The sequence below is a fragment of the Rhinolophus hipposideros genome (genome assembly GCF_964194185.1).
Source record: "Rhinolophus hipposideros genome assembly, chromosome: 14".
NCBI lineage: Eukaryota > Metazoa > Chordata > Mammalia > Chiroptera > Rhinolophidae > Rhinolophus > Rhinolophus hipposideros.
In genome coordinates, this window is record NC_138060.1 from 45,114,445 (window position 1) to 45,135,019 (window position 20,575).

Consider the following 20,575-nt stretch of genomic DNA (forward strand, 5'->3'; position numbering starts at 1 on the left):
ACTATTTCACTCAGATAAAAATAGCAAAAATTCTAAAGTTTAGTGATACTTTGTGCAGGCCAGGATGTAGAGAAACAGGCATTTGAATAAACTGTCAAATAATGCTGTAAGTTGGCACTAAACTTCTTGGTGAACAATGGGAAAAAATACACAGCTTATAACTCAGCATATTTCTAGGAATATATCCTAGAGAAATTGCATTTATCTGCAGGAGATACAGATAGCATTGGTTGTGATAGTAATAATTACCTGCTTGTAACAAACACTGAGAATAAGCACATATCCATCAGGTTGGTAAGGGAGAATTATGGTTACTGTTAAATGATGCAATCTATGCAGCAGTTAGGATATTTAAAATCTGTTATCAATATGGATATAGAAAATGACTAAAAAACCTAATTGTAGAACATCATGTACTATTTATAGTACTATTTATGTATATTTAAAACTATAATCAATATTATTGTATATATTTAGTATATAAATGTATATAAGTATATATATATTGCACTTTTGAGTGGAGAGTATACTGACTTTTGTCATATCGTTCTTTGTACTTCCCATACTATTCTTTGTATTGATTTTTAATTTTTCAAGTATTAATAAGCAATAGGGGAAATCTGGAAAAAGCTTACAGATAATAGTGACAATCCTTTTAAATTGTGAGAGCGCTCTATCCACGGCAGAGCTAGTGTCACAAAATGCAATGGTGATGTTTACAAAGCATTCTAAGAAGCATTCATTACGAGGACCCAAAGATGACTATAAGAATTGAGTATATTTGCCTCAAAGAAAATTGAAAGAAGTTGGGGAAAGATACAAATTATAGAACTAAAGATTTAAAAATTAAATCTCTTACATTTTGTATTTGATGATGCAAATCATTCCTACAATCTTAAGTTACTGATGGATTCTAAGTTCCTGAAAATTCAGACAACTTCCTCCCACAAAGCTATTCAACATGTCAAATTATCTTGCTTTAAGCAACTTGTAATATAAAGCAATTACTTTAAACTTGACTGAACTATGCACAAATAGTACATTTCTTTAGGGCCATCATAAACTCCAACAGGTACAGCAGGATAACTTTTATGAGTACAGTGACTGTAGGTAAAAATAAATGAATAAATAAAACCATACAACACATTTAGTCTATCTTTGATTTTACAATCTTGGTAGACATGAGAACAGAGGAGTAGTTCTCTAAGAAGAACAGCAATGCAAGTATTACTGCCCAAAATGTGAACTATTCTGCTCTCAAAGGAATACTATGCACCTGCAAAAAAGATAAGGAACCTTTTAAAATACTGATATAAACTTAGCTCCATGATACATTAAGCAAAAAAAAGCAAAGTGAAAAACAGCGTCTGTAGGATAGTATAGTTTCTATCATGATGGAAAGGGGGAGAAAAGTTTGCTCATATTTTGAAAAAAAAAATTTTAAACTAGTGAATGTGGTTACCCATGAAGGTCGGGTAAGTGAAAGAATAGGGAACAGAGAACACAGCTAGAAGTAAGACTTCGGTGCTTCCACCTTATGATAGTTTTGACTGGAATTTTGTAAATGTTTTATCTGAAAAAAATAAAATTAGATCATAAAGAAAAAAAGAAAATCCCTGACAAATGACTCTAAATCCGTACTAAACAGGGAGGGATGGGGGGTGAGAGTTGCCAGCTCATATGCCTGCTTGATGCCCACGGACCCTATGGTGAAGCGAACTGTTTTTCTTCCATGCCCACCACTTACACTGCTCTGCAGTCAGTCCTGCCAACCAAGAGATGGAGCTGGTGAAAAAATACCCTACACAATGAGTCAGAAAAACCCAGGCCAGCTATCTGTTATAATCAGCTTAGTCCTTAGTCATAAGTATAGTTGATCAGCCATTGAAAGGAAACCAATAATATGAAAAGGAAACCAAGATGAACAATGTGATACAATCCAAAAGAGAGAGAATTCTTTAACAAAAGAGACTTCTGGAAAAGTTCTAATTAGTAATGTCTCTTCTTGTAAGGGCATGAGAATTCCGTTCATGAGGGCTCCACATTCATGACCCAATTATCTCCCAAAGGCCCCCCCTCCTAATACCATCACATTGGGGGGTAGAATTTTAATATATGAAATTTGGAGGGATGCAAAAACCCAGCCCACAACACTAATCTAATGCTGCATAAACAATACCACTCCAAAAGTGTCTTAACAATTGTTATCTCATGATTTCTGTGCATTAGGAATTCAGCAGTGGTTTGGCTGTGCAGTTCCAACTGTCATCTCACAAAGCTACAGTCATTCAGAGCTTGACTGGGACTGTAGGATCCATTTCTATGGCTGGCAAATTGGTAATGGGGAAGTTGGAGGAAGCTCTCAGTTCTCCACACACCTGCTTGAGGCTTTATGTCATGGGAAATCACTTTCTCCAGGGCAAGCAGTCAAAGACAGCAAAGCTTTTTATGACCAAGCCTCAGGAATCCACGGTCACTTTCACCATATTCTGTTGGACACACAGGCCAGCTCCAATTTAAGGTAGAAGGAACACCACGAAGATATGAAAGCCAGGAGGTAAGGATCATTGGAGGCTGGCTACCACAACTGCAATGTTTAGTTTTGGCAAGAAGGGGAGGAAATGAGTGCCCTGATGCACCACTGCTGGTGTGTAAATTGGTGTACCTCAGTTAGGTGATTTGAGAAGATAGAATTAAAATGCACCTATCTTTGCATATGTTCTATGTGAAATGAATATGGGTAAGGGTGTTCACTACAGTAGTGTTTGCAATAACAAAAAAAGGGGGGAAACCCTAAACATCTGTAAATGAAGGAATGGGTTAATAAAGGAATACTATGGAACAGTTAAAAACAATGCGGCGGATCTGACTGACCATAGAAAGTGGTCTAAGAAAGACACATTGTTAAGAAAGTAAGAAGAAAGAAAATACACTTCTATTTACATAAAAAATGTATTAAAACTGATTTTGTGTATGTATGCATGAATATAAAAAAATTACAGTAAGGCTCTGGGAAACACATGTAAAAATTTTGGCAGTTACTTCTGAAAATGGTAGGGTGTGCAGAGTGGAGGCAATACTTTTACTTCATAATGTTGTTTCGTTTGAATTTTTAACAAAAATGGCTTTAGTAATTTAAACATTTAAAATTGGTAAATAACAGACAACCCAAATACCTTCTTACAGTAAAGAATATGGATTTGACTGGTTAGACTTTATATTTATTGTAGCTCTTCAGAGGCCCTTTCCTGCTTACTTATGGAATTTCAGTTGCTGCTACAATTTTGCTGATCTCAGAGCAAATCTTTAGAAAATTAAAAAAGACAGCAAGGTCTCAACTTCTGAATTTGTTTTCACTTTGGTGGTGTAATTCACTTGAATGGCTGTTAAACATACAGGCAGTAAAATACTCTCACTTTGCCTGTTTCATCACCTAGAAAATGGGGATCAGACATACTATCTACTACACAATGCCGTTATGATCAAGTGAGATACTGAAATCATTGGCATTTACTAAGACACTCAAAAGGTGGCCATTATTAGTTTAGGTCCATTCTAAATCTCTTATCAGAAATAAAGCACTGTTTTGGTCAATATAAAGATGTGACTGAATACATGCTAAGTGAAATAAAACCAGTCATGACTTATGTTGGTTTACTCTTTTTCTTCCTCCAAGAGTATTTAAGGAAGGAATACCACCAGAATCAGAGCTATTAGTTTATAAGAGTGTATTTGCGGGGCAGCTGGTTAGTTCAGTTGGTTAGAGCGAGGTGCTCTTAACAACAAGGTTGTTCCCCACGTGGGCCACTGTGAGCTGCGCCCTCCACAACTGGATTGACACAACTGCTTGACTTGGAGCTGATGGGTCCTGGAAAAACACAGTTAAAATAAATGAAAGTTTTCATAGAAAAAAAAAAGAAAAAAACCCTATTTGCTCTGAATATAAAAATCAAAACAATTTGTGTAGAATTTAAAAAAACCTTTAAAAATTATTACACAAATACCAACACATCCATATGTAATCTATCATCAAATTACAATATATTTATTCTCCAGAAAAGCTTAACTATAGTTAAATTATTGGTTCTAAAATCAAATTTAATACCTCCTCAAATAGAACATTACTATCAAATTTTCTGTACTTATGAAACACCTACTAAACCAGCAAACCAGCAAGGTGGTGGAAGTGAAGGACTGAAATGTGGAAGTGAATCTTGCCTATGTCACCAATCCACTGAATTGTTGAGACAGGTCATTTAACATCTCTGGGTTTGAGTCTCCTCCATGAAAAGTGAAGAGTCTGGGTTAAATTCTCTCTAACAACCCTAACTATCCCAAAAGTCCATGGTAAAGTGTCCTCTAGCCCTCCCTAATCCAAGGCACTTCTTTTCCTTGTAAATCAATCAAAGCATCAGATGTAGTCTCTTGTTCATCTTGAGAATGCGATTTTCAGCAAAGGACTTACTTTAGAAAACTACACTGCAACAAAAAACAGATTGTCTGTAAAATTCATCATGATGGGATCTGAAATGAAGGTATCAAGCCTAGTAAAACAATGAGCAATGACAATAGAAGGCTAATCAATTACACCATATTTCAAGAACGTGGTGCAGTTTTCTTCAGTGCTTTATATTCACTCTTTAATCACAACAGACTATGTGCTTTTAAATGAGGATCCTAAATGATTGCTATAAAAAGTGGACCCTGATATTAGTGCCAGTTTATTGAGTAGGTCGGTACGAACAGCCCTTTCTTCCTGCATTACTTTTGCCTTACTAGTATACTGTCACTTGGCTTTAAAAACATTACTGAGAATTTTGTCCAATACCTTCTGTGCTAACTTCCAAACTTTGCTGTATAATAGACTATCTATTAACATGTACTGGGGTTGAAATTCTCATGGACTGTATTTACAAACGTGTGCAAGTACTTTTTCTTTGCAACAATTCAATGCTATTAAAAACAAAGGCATCTGAACTCTAATAATTTTTCTGCTTACAGCCACAGCAAGAATTAGAATGCATCCTTTTCACAGAGAAAATACATTCAGTGGAGTTCCCACATTTTTATTACCATCTTTGTAAAACTGCTTGCTGATCTTCCAGGTTTTCTAATGAAGGTTAAGAGAGTTTGTTAACTTGATCATCTAAACATTCTAAACATTCATGTGTCCATATCAGACACCTCAAGACAGTCAAAAGTCAAGTTTCTCCACTTTTACATATTTGGCCACTATCCAGTGCTATGACTAACTGAAGAGTCTGAGAATTCTAGGAAATTTTCTAGTATTAAAACATGTTAATAACTTTAGATGCACAAACTACTTTTCTTGACAGGTAACTTTTTAGAAAGAAAATGATCCTTAATTGAGTTTGACTACAATCAAAAAGCAAATATAAAAACCTATGTTTCACGATCTTAGTACGTATTTTATAATTCATATAAATGTTTTACTGAGTTGCCCAGAGTGAGAATCTCTGAGAATGTACTTTTCTTGTGTGAAGAGTTCAGAATGCACTTTGCAGAGGCATTTAGAGGACAGCAGCCGTATCTCCTTTACCACTGCTTCTTCACAGTGCTATCAGCATGCTTTTGCATACAAACACTTAATAAATATTCAGTAAATTTAATTGGAGAGGTTATATAGAACACATACAAAAACACTTAATATAGCATATAAATATTGTGTAATTTAGTTACATGGTTTCAAAGTCAAGATAGATATTTTATTCAATGAGGTAGATAAAAATACTCAAAAGTAAACTCAAAAGTAAAGCATTTTTCTGAAGTGTCTACATATTATGGATTTGTAATGTATCTTTGAATTTATACAAGGTTAAATGTTTTCATAACTTGTCTATTCAAGCAGTTTTCAAGTTTAGCATACTTATTAAAGTAATCATTAAAAAGATATAAAGCAAAATAATTCATTTTATTTCTTAAATGCCTACGTATTTACAATAAAATTTTTCATGCATTATGAGATTCAACAGTTTCACATTTATTAAAAATTAAAAATCTTAGGAAATCTAGTTCAATTACTTATGAAGAAATTAACGACTGATCAGAAAATATTAAATTACTATTATTAGCTTAAGATTTTACCATAATCATGAACACCTTCATCAGGAATACCTTCATTTTACTTTTAAAATTGCATTTACACTTTTTAGATTAAAACCTCAGATTGGGGCAATAAGACTTTATTCCAAATTATAGTCACATATGGAAAGAAGCTTTTAATGAAAGGTTTCATTATGGTCCATAGTATAAAGACACATTTTCATGAGGGTTACATGATGGATAGCCAGCAAAAGAAATATGCTAGCAGAGGGGTAGTAAATTGCCAACTAAGCATGCGCTGAACCAACAGATTAATTTAGAACATGGTAAGTCCTTGATTATTGCCAGCTTTTCTATAATGTTCAGGTTCTCAAAGGTCACTGAATTTTATAATTATCTCCAAACAATTTTCTTCATGGTCATTTAAGCTTTGTCTAAACAGCTGGGTATGTTGCCAAGCAACAACGCCATCTCCTCTGCTTAATTCTGCTTCCAAAATAACTTCAGTGGCACCAGAAAAATCATGATAGGAGCGAAGCGTCTTATCTGTTGGAGGAAAAAAAAAAAATATCGCTGCTTTTGGTAACTTAAAGAACATAAACAGATAATTTTGCAATGCATTTTATATACCCTACTTATAGGCTAAAACCAACCCTTAAACAATAAATACAAATTACTTCTTATTGTCCTTTGAAACGAAGAAATGATTTTTCTCCTTCCATTTGTGTTTCACAATAAGAAAATAAGCTCTTCTATTAGAATGAGGTTATACAGATTTTAATTAAACAATTTTTTTTTTTTACTGCAATAGTATGAATAACTCTTGGGTATGAAAAACGCAAAACTACATCTCCAATAAGTACAATTACTTTTCAGAGTGTTAAATACACACTTCATGATTAATTCTCCAGTCAAATGCTTACCGCCTGACAGTTCTACTTGCGCTGTATCAGATTGCAATTTCCACTGTATTGTTCCAGTCTGAAAGGTTTGACTACTTGTTTTAATGGAAATGCTGTCTATTTTTAGGCCAACTGACCCACATTCAAACTTCCAGGAAATATAAGCATAAGATGATCCTTCCTTTCGGGCTAAATACACCTACAAAGCAGGAGAAAAAAGGAATTGTCAGAAATAATGAAATAGTGTAGAAAACACATACAGTCAGTCTTATTGTCACAGGGTACTATGTACAAATCGTTATTAAAAATCTAATTTTCCCCCACTGAAAACATTTTTACTGCTAACATTTTTTCATTTCATTAGCAGTTTCACGTATAGCATCTTTTGCTCTGGAAGAAAGATATTATTTGAATATAGGTAGCCCAATAAGTACAGGCCTAAAGGGCTGCATGCTGACCAAATTTTGGTAAATCATATTCTTTTTTTAAATTATTAAGTCCAGCTATTTAAAACGAACTTTATGAAAATTCTGCTGAAAATGAAGAATTGTTTCAAATGTAATTTTATCTTTTCAAAGTCTGGCTTTTCAGATACGCTTTCTAGAGCAAGATGGGCCATATACACTAAATCAAAAAACAGTTCAGTCACTGCTATGGCATGAATGGTTTAAAAGGTAATATACACACTTGCCTCTCAAAATAGTATACACCCCATTCATTCACCATCAGTGTCCCTTACAACTTTAAATGTATACTATTTAAGGCATCCAAGTTTACTGGCTATTTCTAGCTCATCTCCTCTCAAAGCATAATCTACACTCTTGAAGATGATGACATGAAAACTGACATCCACAGCCTTGGTCTTTTACAGGTAACTCCATTAACCCAGGCTCAAACCCCTAAGGATCTGACTCTTAATCATTAATTCCTTGATGTCCAAACTCCCCACAATAATCTATGCATTTCTTTGAAATAAGTTTTGAAAAAACATCCCTTTCTTCATTTATACTGCACTTACCACTATAGTCACGACTTTATGCTCACCTTTCTGCAACTACCAAATTAATAATGTTTTTAAAACCTCACCTCCTTCATATCATTTGCCTGTTCTAGAATGCACAGAAAGCACCTGGTTCTTGCATCACATCCAAGCTCTTAGCTTTCATGGTCCTCCAGAATTTCATCCTACCTTGAACTGACAACACTCCCTTATTGGAATGTAACTATTTTATTTCAGGTGTACTTGTACGAGCTAACTTAACCAAATTATAAGCTCTTTGGAGCTACAGGTTCTGGATTCATAAGATTTAATAAATAATATTTAAGTATTATAAACTTGTATATACACATATTCTTTCAGAAACAACCAATCTACTTCTCAAGGTCAAATAGTTAGAAGTACCATATAAAACACATCTACATGAAAATGTCCCGCTCCATGTCTTTAGTCATCAAAAATATCAATCACTGCTAGTATTCTATTGATATTTTATTTCCAGGTTAAATATATCAGTTAATTTGCAAGTTTTAAAAATCATTGAGCTAGAGATTATAAACCTACTAAACAATCACTCTCCAAGGAAAATGATTTGAACTCCTGAGACTAGCTATGTATTATCAACAACTGTTTTGGATGATAAACCTAGATGTATGGAACTGTCATCTCCTCCACTCAAGTTCAGGGCACCCTCACTATAACATCCGCTGATACTCCCGTGTTCTTACTGCATGCTTCTTACAGCTGTTAGGAGAACCGGGGGCTCAGGGTTACACCAGTGCTCTCTGGGAGTCGTTAGTTTCACCTATTCTAAACTACTGAGTATCCATAGATGAATTACTTCTTCAAAGAAGTGGCTAATAAAGGCGATTATCTGGAAAAGATGAGCCAAACAGAGGGTTTACAGAAAGAAAGTGGGTTTGAAAGAACTAAAAGCCTGGGGAAAGTAATCTTAAGACAGAAATAAATACATTCAAATTCATATCTCAGTATATATTCCTAAGTCTTACGGATTTTCAGAGCTCAGTAGTTTCAAATGTGCCCCCCAAAAGTGTGAGCATAACATATAAGCTGGAGCCAGGTTAATTTCAAATTTCTAGCTTCCTCTGAGATTTGTTTTCCTTATACCATGTGGCTCTGGGCTGCATGCCAAAGAAGGGTTATAACTGCTGTTGAATACGTCTGAGAGAATTGCTTGTTCTAGGAGTTAAGATTTTCAGTCCTAAAGGCATCAGCTTTTAAGACTCTAAATAGTTAAAGGATAAAAGGGATCATCCTTGAATTTTTAAATGGTTAAACAAACATTCAAACATTGTGAACAAATAAAAGGTCTCAGGCTTAAAGAAATGGTATGTGGAGATAAAAGATTCTGTTTATATTGAAAATTCGTATCTTTTTCACATGAAATACTCTGTCTGGAGCATTTTAGCTAACTTATTTTAACTCAGCATTTTTAGAGGTGGTAGGAAGTTACCAAGAATATACATACTGTTTGGTAATTTGAAATGCACTAGAACTACAGGATTTATGTAAACTCCAAATGTGGTCTTGTTTATGTGTAATACCAACAGAACCAGGGATTATAATTTATTCAGGAGGAAAATATACTATATGCTCTCGAAAATCAATTGTTTGGTTGAGAAGGGTAAAAAAAAAGCATTTTTATAACTAACTGTTGGGTGTCCCTAACTTCCTGAAGCTGTTAGAAAACGTTTTGCCTGTTGGCTTTTTAAATTCCTAGATGTCATTATTGGTCCAGTTTTACATGTTCGTTTTTTGCAATTTATGGGACTACTAAGAGGTGAGTGTTGCTACCCCTACGTTAGCAGCAGTGATGTAAATCAGAAGTCCTGGATATTTTCTGCTACAGGTTAAAAGCTGTATAGAACATCCCCCAGTGACTCACACTTACCCTCGTCGACATTTCTAAGGACATACAGGGATATCACAAGCTGTGTATGGGAACAAGACCGGCGTGTCTCCGGCTTGAGGTCTAAGTTATAACACTCACCATGTCATTGAAACTTGTCATTTGTCATTTGGGTTGTGGCTGTAACCACTATTTTCAGGACCGAGAACAATTTGCATGTCAGCTTTTTTATGTATTTCACATTCTATAGAAGAGCTTCACTTGGAGATTTTCTGACGACTACATGCCAAATTGGTTTGCCTGCTGTGTGGTTTCCTGGAGGTTCACTTTGTACTACACTATTTGAAGTTGTTATTTAGTATGCTCTTAAAATTATTCTTCTGCTTATACTGCTAGGATTTATTCTACTTAAGATAACCGTACAGCACACACCATGAAGTCAGTCATTCCTATAGAAGAGCAGTTGTATTTCAAGAGATTTTTATTTAATGCTGGTAAACCTGTATTGCTCATGAATGCTATTTTGGTTATTCCATTTTATCACTGAAATTAAACACGAGTCACTGTCACTACCCACTGTAATCTTCCTATGTTATGTTTCTGATGTTTTCCATTTGCAGTCTCTGGAATTACCTCTGGAATGCTATGTGGTCATGTCCTTCCCTTGTTTGAACTCTTTCATGGTTTCCTGTTACATAATTGTAAGGTATTCAAAGTCCCTGGGACCTGACAACTCTTTACCTCTCCAGACTCGCTTCCCACTATTTTCCTTCATGTTCTCTACTACTCATTCTTCCCTGGATATACCAGTTGTTTCTCACCTCAGTGCTTTTGCACACACTATTTCTCATGTTCCAGGACTTAAGATTTTCAGTCCTAAAGGCATCAGCTTTAGGACTTTAGATTTCCATGTCCTGTCTCCACACTGAGACTCTCCCTCTGCCTCCTCCTCCAGAAGCCCACTCAGGAATTACTTCCTCTGCAAGGCCTTCTCTCATGGGACAGCAGCTCTTCCTTCTGTTTTCTCTCCCTTAGTATCATGTATTGTCCCATGTGCTTCTTCTAGTACTTACCTTACTCATCTAAATAGTTGGTCCACGTGTCTTTCTCCTACACTAGCCTATGCTCACCCTGAGGCTTGCCAATTAATTCAATATTACATCCTAAGTGCCATATACAATGTTTGACAATGCGCATGTTTGCTGAATGACGAAATGAATCAATTCTTGACATGATGCCTTCTACCAAAAAGCGCTAAAATGACTCTAGTGACAAATAGAATGATAAAACTGCTAAAAAATGCAAAGTATCTAAGAACATCCAAAGGACACAGTCTGAATGAAGACAGGGTTTCCTATGGTGCTTTACATAGCCCTAGGGTGATGCAGAATTTATGACAAATACACTGAATCATTCTTTCTTACATTCGCCAAACTTTACTAACCATTTATTATATATCAGACACTATAATAGACACATGAATACTAAGACTACAAAATCGCGTAGAAAAAGACAAGGTCTCTGCCCAGGGAATGTTTACAATCAAGCAGGTGAGAGCAAAAATAATCTCTTCTCACACCTATCTGCTGACTAAATGTCATGAAGGAAAGGGACATAGTGCAGTGAATCAGTAAAGGGGGAAATGGATGCAGCTAGCTGGGACCAGAGGGAGTAGGTTTCAATCAAACTCTAAGGATAAGGATAAGTTAATCTGACAAAAAGGAAAGCAAAGGAAGTTCTGTGCAGAGGGCAGGAGGGGATGCAGCACGGGGCAAGGCGAGGCCAGAGATGAAGCAAGCGACAGATGTGGAAGAAGCTTGAGCTACGCCTTGCTCTGAGAACATCCAGTAATGACTGGGGCTTTGAAAACGTTTTTCTGGCTACAGCACGGAGAATGTTTCTGAAAGGACCAGAGCAGGTGCAGGGAGACAAGTTAGGAAGCTGTTAACATCACTTTTATCAAGGTGTTATCAACTGCCTCCTAAAAAGTATACCTGTCTTTTTGATTTAGCTTTTTATGTTCCCTTCAGATCCACACATCACTGAACAACGTATTCGCTAAGTAGTAAAATTTAGTAAGTCCCTGTGTCCTGGGGGGTTACCTCTTTGAGAGAATAAGAATGTGTTCTAGTTAGCTGGGAGCAGGATGTATGTGATCTGTCAGGAGTCCTGGCTGGAGATTCCGGAATAAAGGTGTGCGGAGAAATAGGCTTCTTCTATTTAGTGGAGCTAGAGAATCCCTGATTGGAGACATGCTAATACAGAACTAAAAATACTGATGGAGATGGAAAATTCAAGTTTTAATGGCAATATATGACTTCTGAGTTATTAGTCTCTAGAAGTGTAATTAAGATTCTAGTATTTTTCTTCACCTGGCACTGAATATTGTAACTGAAAATTGATTCACTCAATTTCTGAAAAACAACTCTTTGTGTAAACATATTAAGGCATAAACTTTTACTAGAGTAGGGGCCTGACTTGAATGGTCTTTGCATCTCATTTACATTATTTAAATCTTCCTCATACAATACACCGTCTCTGGCCACGATGCTCTATTTAGCGGTCTCAAAACACTCCATGTACTCCATGCTTTTCCCCTGCTGTTCCCTTAGCTTAGGAACACCTACTCATCCTTCAGTGTCCAACCTCAAATGTCACCTGCTCTGAGGAACTTTGCCCAACTCCCACAGCCAGAGATAATTACTCCCTCCTTGGTGTTTCCATAGCAATGTGTTGATATCCTTATAGCACTCTTCATCATGGGTAAGATGGCTGTTTATGCTTTGGTTTCCCTTGTTAGATTGTGACAGCAAAAACTGTACCTTCATTTTTTTAGCCACGGAGCTGAGAACAATGCCTAGCACAACAGGGACTCAGTAAATGTTTGCTGATAAAGCAACGGGTGAGTAACACAAAGAAGAAATATGCCATACAACAGACCCGTTTCTCAGCACATAACATCTGCAAGATAGCATTATTTTCTCCATCATTGCTTTCTCCATCAACACTGCTGGTTAGGAAGAAAGGCATGCTTTTTCTTCAGTTCAGCAAGAATAGACTCGTCCTTAGATAAATAACGTATCTATCCTGTCCTGCTTTCTGTTCAGAGGAATTTTTAGGCTAAGGATAGCCTTCCAGAAGTTCAGCGCCTCTCATCAACTTCGTAATCAATTACAGATACAGGTACAAATACAGATTCAAACCTTGAAATTTTATAGTTTTTTTTTTTTTTATGCCCTTGTTTGACTAAAGATGAAAATTCCTAAATCTACAATTTTAATAATGCTGTAAGGTATTCTTGGTTTAATACAAAAAGATCACCAAGATAAACTTGAGAACAAAAACTTATGACTTGATAAGAACAAAGCAGGGACCTCGTCTCTGTGTGTCTTCTGTCCTCTGACTAAGGCCTAGGACAGTGATGAGAATATAGTACATGCTCATAAACATGAGCAGCTGTTATCTGTGACTCACTCTTTAATCTATCCAATATGTCTTACAAGTGAACAACTCCCTTCCCACCCAAACATCTTGGCAGTTAACATTAAAAGCTCCCTATAAGTTCATTAACTCTATGAAAATTTATCAATGATATGGTTAGATATATTGAGGTTATTTGAGTAGCTCTGAGTTTATTTTCGGTGTGTGTGTAAGGGGTAGGGCAGATTAAAAGCAAAGCTTCTTAGTTGTTACAGGTAAAATGTGACAACAATGTGCAAGTTGGAATAGGGGAACTACTATAGTCCTAGCATTCATTTCTTTACTCTTTACGACACAGAGTAGATATCGCTATCGCTGCTCAATCACGCACATGCTTATGAAATGAAAGTGTTAAATGGTTAGCTCTTGGGACTTAGAAGTAAATCTTATACTTCCTTACAGCCTGCATTTAGTAGGCAATCAATACATATCTGTGAAGGAATTAAATAACAATATACTTTATATATTCATGCAAAAATCAGTCACATGGATTGGTCGCTTGATTAGTTTTCCCCACAAAAGCATTAAATTCAGCCTCTTTGATGATAATGGATACTGCCTTGATATAAATGCACAGATTTCTTATGGTCTCTTGATTAAATGTTGGGAACAAAACTTTCTTTTATAGGTTTAAGGAGCACTAAAGTAATTCTGATATATCAGTTTTCTCATTATGCACAGTTGAAAAATGAAGCCAATCTTTATCTGTTTAAACAATGACAAAGGTTTTAAACAGTTTCATGCATTAACTTACCATGTTCCAGTCTGTTTCAACTTTTCTGAACATAGATTCCATTTTCCACACACCATTTTCCCATCCAGAAATGGTTTGATTATTATTTGAAACTCGAATATAACAATCTTTCACAATATTATAACAAAGGTGCAGCTGTTTAGAAATCTTCTCATTTTCAGAGGGGATGAACATGGTTTCTTTTCTCTTAAAAAGAAAGAATTAGTTTTTCAACATGATGGAAGATATATGCCGCGGGTGCCAAAAAAACGTACACAGGTGGACACTTTGGTCAATGTTACTCAAGCAGTAGTTCATCATAATCAGAAGAGTCTGTACGCTGACGGTAACCACTTTGAGCACCTCTTGTAATTGCAGAAGTCAAACATGACTTATATTCATCTTTTATTACCGGTATATATTGAGTATTGCAATTTTAATGTAGTTTTCCCTTTTTAAAATGTACGTGCATTTTTTGGCACCCTCTGTACATACATATATTTGGGGAGGGAGGAAGAGGGAAAAGAGAGAGAAAGAGAGAGAGAGAAAGAGAGAGAGAGAGAGAGAGAGAGAGAGAGAGAGAGAGAGAGAGAGAGAGAGAGAGAAAGAGGGAGAGGCTGCTATGTATGGTGTGGTAAGAGAGTCCTTCAACTTAAAGATGAAAAATTCAGAAAATATTTTATAAGTTAAATATGATCAGTATATACTGTTGATATAGCATCAACCACTACTAGAGAGAAAACAAGTACAAAATACATCTCTAATATTTTTGTGATTTTGTGTTCTACCTGAATTCATTCATTTTTCATTTCTCCCATCACCATTATCTCCTAATTATTGGACTACTACAGTTCATCTTCTAAAATTGACTCCCAGTTTTCAAAGTTTACCTCTCCTATCCACACTCCATATAGTAATGAAAATGGTTATTTAAAACCGTGAATTGGGATATGTTATTTTCTTGCTTAATTCACTCCACTGACTTCCCACTGTACTTTAACTCTAAACCTTTACCAAGGCTAACAGGACCCTATATGATCTGTCTCCTGCCTACTTCTCCAACCAGGTCTCATGTTACTTTTCCCTTTGTCTCTGTGGGAACCATGTTACCTTTCCTTCAGTTCCTCAGAAAGGCCCAGCTCATTTCTGCCTCAGGGTCTTGACACAGGTCATTCCCGCTGCCTATTCAGTTCTTTCTACTTTCCATATATTTGAATCTTTCTTATCCTTCAGGCCTCAACCTAAAGTATTTCATCAGTGTTCTTTCCTGATACCCTAAAATAGGACAGTGCCTGGAATCTTATGTAATGACTATAAAAGTTCATATTTTACCTTAAAATTCCAGATAAATTTTGTATTCTAGCCCCAAATAAATCTGTTTGTTTTCATGTTAAATAGATCTCAGAAATCCTAAAATCACTGAGTGAACCAAAAGTTTGAGAGAGATGATATATTTATCCTGTATCTTTATGTGCCACTGACACAATAGTCCCTCTCCCTTAGACACGAGACATGGACATACCGTGGTTCCCCGAAAATAAGAACTAGCCGGACAATTAGCTCTAACGCGTCTTTTGGAGCAAAAATTAATATAAGACCCAGTATTACATTATATTATATTCTTATGTATTTCATTATATTAATTATATTATATTATATTATATATTATATTAATTACACCCGGTCTCATAGTAAAATAAGACTGAGTCTTATATTAATGTTTGCTCCAAAAGACGCATTAGAGCTGATTGTCCCGCAAGGTCTTATTTTTGGGGAAACACGGTAGTAGCATTTTAGGTCAGATGATTCTTTATTGTGGGGGCTTCCTGTGTACTGCAGGTTGGTTAGCAGCATCTCAGGCCTCTGCCCACTTGATGCCAGTGGCATCCCTTCTAGTTGCAACAAGCAAAATATCTCCAGACAATGTCCCTTGGAAGGCAAAATCATGCACCTTTAAAGAACCAAGGCTCTAGTCTGTGCTAACATCTTGCTACAGTATTCACTAATCAATCAGGATGGCAGTCTATGCTTCTTTGTTGTTGTTAAACATTAGATACTAGGTATTAAACAATATAAAACAAACATACAAGAATCAATTAAGAATATAAAATATCTTAGAGACACAGAAAAATATTTATGTATGTGTGTGTGTATATATACATATATCATTCTCAGAATTACAAAATAGTTAACATTAAATATATGAACAAGAATATATTTCCTAGTTGAACCTCTGACTATTATTTCCATAAAGGTAAAATAAAAAGATTATTATTTTTAGAAACTGGTATTATAATTATAAGTTAGTATACTCCACTTCATAGCAAGAATGTAACAACAAAGATATTTCAGAGCCTGGACATAAACCAAATGGAAATAAAATTTACAAGTAGCATTATTTTACAAAGGACAACTAATTACAAAATGGAAAAAAAAGGTATATCATGTATGCCACTGAACAAAAAATCTGCAGTAAGAATAACGTTAATATTTCATAAAATCTATTAAATCTAAGATTGAAACTATTCTTTCTGGAAATGATATCGCCAATGTATTCTTCCTTTCCCAACTCATTTCAAGGTATAGTTCCATAATTTTTTAGGACTGACATTTTTCAATTTACTTTAAAAATAAACATCTATTTCTAAAGAGGAAAATGACTTTTTAAATCCATAGCCTTAATATGGTCTTTGGTAATTGAGATATTAAAAAAAAAAATTTCAAAAGGAAAACAATCTGGGCATATGACCCAATTCATATTTTTAAAGTTTAATCAACTTACATGCCATACAAGAGGAAGCACACCCATCCATAAAAAGAAAAAGAAATGAAGACCTAAATAATATCAATGTTTTAAATTGAACACAGCTGTGAATTAAATTAGCTCTTTTAAATTGGCTTCATTTAGATTTATACTTGTAACTTGTACTGCATCAGCAGTGATTTGCATTATTTGTTGAATTTAGATCTTGTAATTCTATGGCTGAACCAACACTTCCAACTGCCTGCTAAAGATGCTAGGATAAATTAAAAAGCAAACAAAGTTTACTGGGGATAATTCACCCCATTTGGACATATGCATATTCCTTTACTGGAGGAGTGAGTTGCAACAATGGCAAATTTAGAAAAAGTAGATATAAAACTTTAATTTGTTTGGAACTGTTGATATTAATACTGTGATGGGTTATTTTCCTTTTAAGCATTTTTCATTACACATCATCATAGACCTTTATATAAAATACTTTCTAGTGAGTCAACTTTAAATTCTCTAAGGGCAAGGGACAGTCTATTGTACTTTCTTACTGTCTATTACAGAGCTATTTACCTAGCCACTAATTATAGACATTATATTTCCATTGTTCATTATTTAATTTGGAGAGGTTAATCAAGAGATACTTTAAAATAAGTTTGACAATAGTAATCACACCAGCAGCAATAATTTCTACCCAGATATAAGAAATAAACACTTTGAACAGCTGCATTATTCAGAATTCCATTATTTTCCCACTGATCTTTAAAAATGTTTCACATGGAAAAATAAGGTAAAACAGGGCTCTTTTAAATGCATTAAAATCTTATTCCGAAAGACCTGAACAAGCACTTCTGAAGAGGATATCCCCAAATTTAAAGAACAGGCATTCATTTTCATTAGCCTTTACCAAAATGCAAATTAAAATCCCAACATACTAATACTATAAACCATCAGAACTGATAAAATAAAAAAGATAGACAATACCAACTATATGTAAAGATGTGGAAAAATTTCATACACTGCTGGTGAGTGTGTAAACTGGTACAACTACTTTGGAAAACTGTTTGCCAGTATCTACTAAAGCTGAACATACACTCTATTACCTAGCAGTTCCATTCCTAGGTATATATCCAACTGAAATGTGTAAATATGTTCACTGAAAACATGTATATGAATGTTCACAGCAGCACAACTTTTAATAGCCCAAACCTAAAAACAACCCACATACCCATCAATAGTGGCATGGATAAGTTATATATATTCATACAATGGAAGGTACAGCAATGAGAATAAACATACCATAAACATGCAGCAACAAGTATGAATCTCACTAATGTTGAGAGCAAGAAACCATTCACAAAAGGTATATAAATACTATTTCATTTATATAAAGCACAATAATAGGCAAAACTAATAAAAAACCAGGACAATGGTTACTCTTGGGGTAGAAGGCAATAACTAAAAGGGAACTTGGTTGTTTCTGAGGTTCTGATGGTCTGTTTCTTATTTTGAATGGTGGTTACATGGACACTCAAATTGTGAAAATCTGTTAAGCTGTACACTTACCACATAATCTGTATTTTTCTGTATGTACTTCAGTAAAACTTATACTGTATAAAAATTTACCTAAGGTAAATAGAAAAGTCCTATTTTAAAATGTTTTGTAAATTCTTGCCTGTGATTAGACTATGTCAATCAATTATTGGTTCTCTTCAAATGTTTACATTTTATAGTGATTGCTCTGAAAAGTTAACTGAAAGGTCATGGCCAATGCACTTTTCAATAAATAAAGAGCACAGTATAGAAAGCAGGAAAGTGAGAAGATTATCATGCTATAATGAATTAAGTACCTCTAGACCCATTTCACCTCGGGCTACTCTCCAAGCCACTGACCCAGATATTCTTCCACCAAGTTCTCCAGGTTTAGGGGTTTTGGGAGATATAAATTCAACAAGCTCCACGATTATCCTCTGAAGAAGTTCTTTTCTTCTGTTTTCTGACACAGATATTTGCCTCTGCAATTCACATTTTTTAAAAGAGTCATGAAGATTATGGGAATGTAGCGTTCCCTCTCTAAGTAAGAATATACTTAAAACATTTGTATTTTACGGGAATCTTGAAAGAAGTAACCAAGTTTACTTTCATACATATAATCATTTGGAAAATAAAAAGGACACTGGAAAATTCAAAATAATTTTATAAACTTTATGTCAATAGATCAAACTCTCCATGAACTTCACTGTTCTAGATTTTAAATGAAGGTAGCAACTTTTGTTTTAGGCCATGATAAACTAGCTTGTTTCAGACCAACTTTCCTGCTGAGAAAAGCTAGAAAAGCTGGGGAAAATACACACATAACCACACACATACAAACACCTGTTTGAATGCAACAGAAAGCTACCAGCATAGCTGGAACTGAAGAAGCTAAGATCCCAAAGGAAGAAAGAAATTGATGTGAAGCAAACATACAGCACCCTTTTTCTCTTTCAGGCATTTGCCAATTATTAACTGACACGAAGAGGAAAAGCTGAGAAGCCAACCACAAAATGGAGGCTCAAGTGCTGAAACACAAAGCAGAATTTTTAGCAGAAATACAATGCTGGCGAGTACATAAATTGGAGTTTAGAGTCTTCCAAGGTGAGGGGTTCTAGCAACTACTACAGTTTTTTCAGATTAGGATCTCTGAAGGCCTACACATGAGAAGGAAGGTGAAATTCCAAATAGACTGAAACCTCACCTTGAATCTCAATCACTGACTGGATTAAGGTGATCTGTTCCTATTCTAACTGCCTCCCAGAAGCAAAATTATTATTTTTTTAAATTATGAAAAAAATCCAAACAAATATAGAGTAAAAAATTTCAGTACTACCAAAGGGGCATAAAATAAAACCTGAATCTTCTCTCTTGGACCCCCATGTCTTCCTCTCAGAAGTAGTGATTGTTAACAATTTCCTGTGCCTTGTTTCAGAAATTTACACACTCGTAACTGTGTGTGTGTGTGTGTGTGTGTGTGTGTGTTATTATATTCAAGACACAATTACTTTGATAAATAAGACAACATATTTTTTATGTCAAATAATACAGATATTGAAATTCTGTTTCACTGAACTTTAAGAGACGTGATAATTTAATGTAAAAAAGCACAATATTTAAAATGAGTCATCAAAATTTTCAATGAACAAAAAGACATTTAACATATTAAAATATTTTTGCTTGCAAAATAATGCTATTTTAAAAATTTAAGGGTTAAAAATTGGCTCTTGATTTTATGAAAAATTTCAATGTCCTCTCAAATGACAAATGTCCATCAGATACCTGCTTATTAAGTCCATTAATAGTTTCTCGAAGTACTTCTTCTTTAATCTCAGTTCTCCTGGAGAGTACCTCTTCATGTTTACAAGAATATCGCCAAGTGACATCAACCACCTCAAATTACAGAATACAAATATTTAGTAAGATTACAACCATCAACGTTAATTTGCTAAATATCTAGAATGTAATTCAATTCTCAAACATACTTTTTAAAATGCTATTCTTTGCTTAAAGTTTAAAAACCTGTAGAAAAAAAATCAAAGAAAATATGTTTTTTAAATTCATTTTCTAACAGGTACAGTTCCAAGAAAGACTGTGATAAGGTGAAATTTTTAGAACATTTAGGCTTTTATAAGTTTATTTACAAAGCTCATTTCATAAAATTCAACAAAACTTTTTCCAATTTTATTGTATAAAATTTATATCATACAACTGATTTTTGACAAAAGTGCAAAAAACACTTCAA

At 34.8% G+C, this 20,575-nt stretch overlaps 1 protein-coding gene across 4 annotated transcripts in view; it reads right to left on the reverse strand.

The window, feature by feature from the left end:
- Window positions 1-4,020: 4,020 nt before the first annotated feature.
- NGLY1 (N-glycanase 1) overlaps window positions 4,021-20,575 on the reverse strand; it is a 52,993-nt gene continuing 36,438 nt past the window's right edge. The window contains exons 8-12 of one of the 4 annotated variants that reach the window (XM_081072963.1): window positions 20,113-20,223; window positions 18,648-18,812; window positions 14,067-14,252; window positions 6,987-7,164; window positions 4,021-6,609 (exon numbers count right to left, since the gene is read on the reverse strand). In XM_081072963.1, coding sequence (XP_080929089.1) covers window positions 6,434-6,609; window positions 6,987-7,164; window positions 14,067-14,252; window positions 18,648-18,812; window positions 20,113-20,223 — 816 coding nt within the window. In that variant the 3' untranslated portion in view covers window positions 4,021-6,433. The remainder of the gene's footprint in view (window positions 6,610-6,986; window positions 7,165-14,066; window positions 14,253-18,647; window positions 18,813-20,112; window positions 20,224-20,575) is intronic. The other 3 variants (XM_081072964.1, XM_081072965.1, XM_081072966.1) reach the window with 3 other exon arrangements.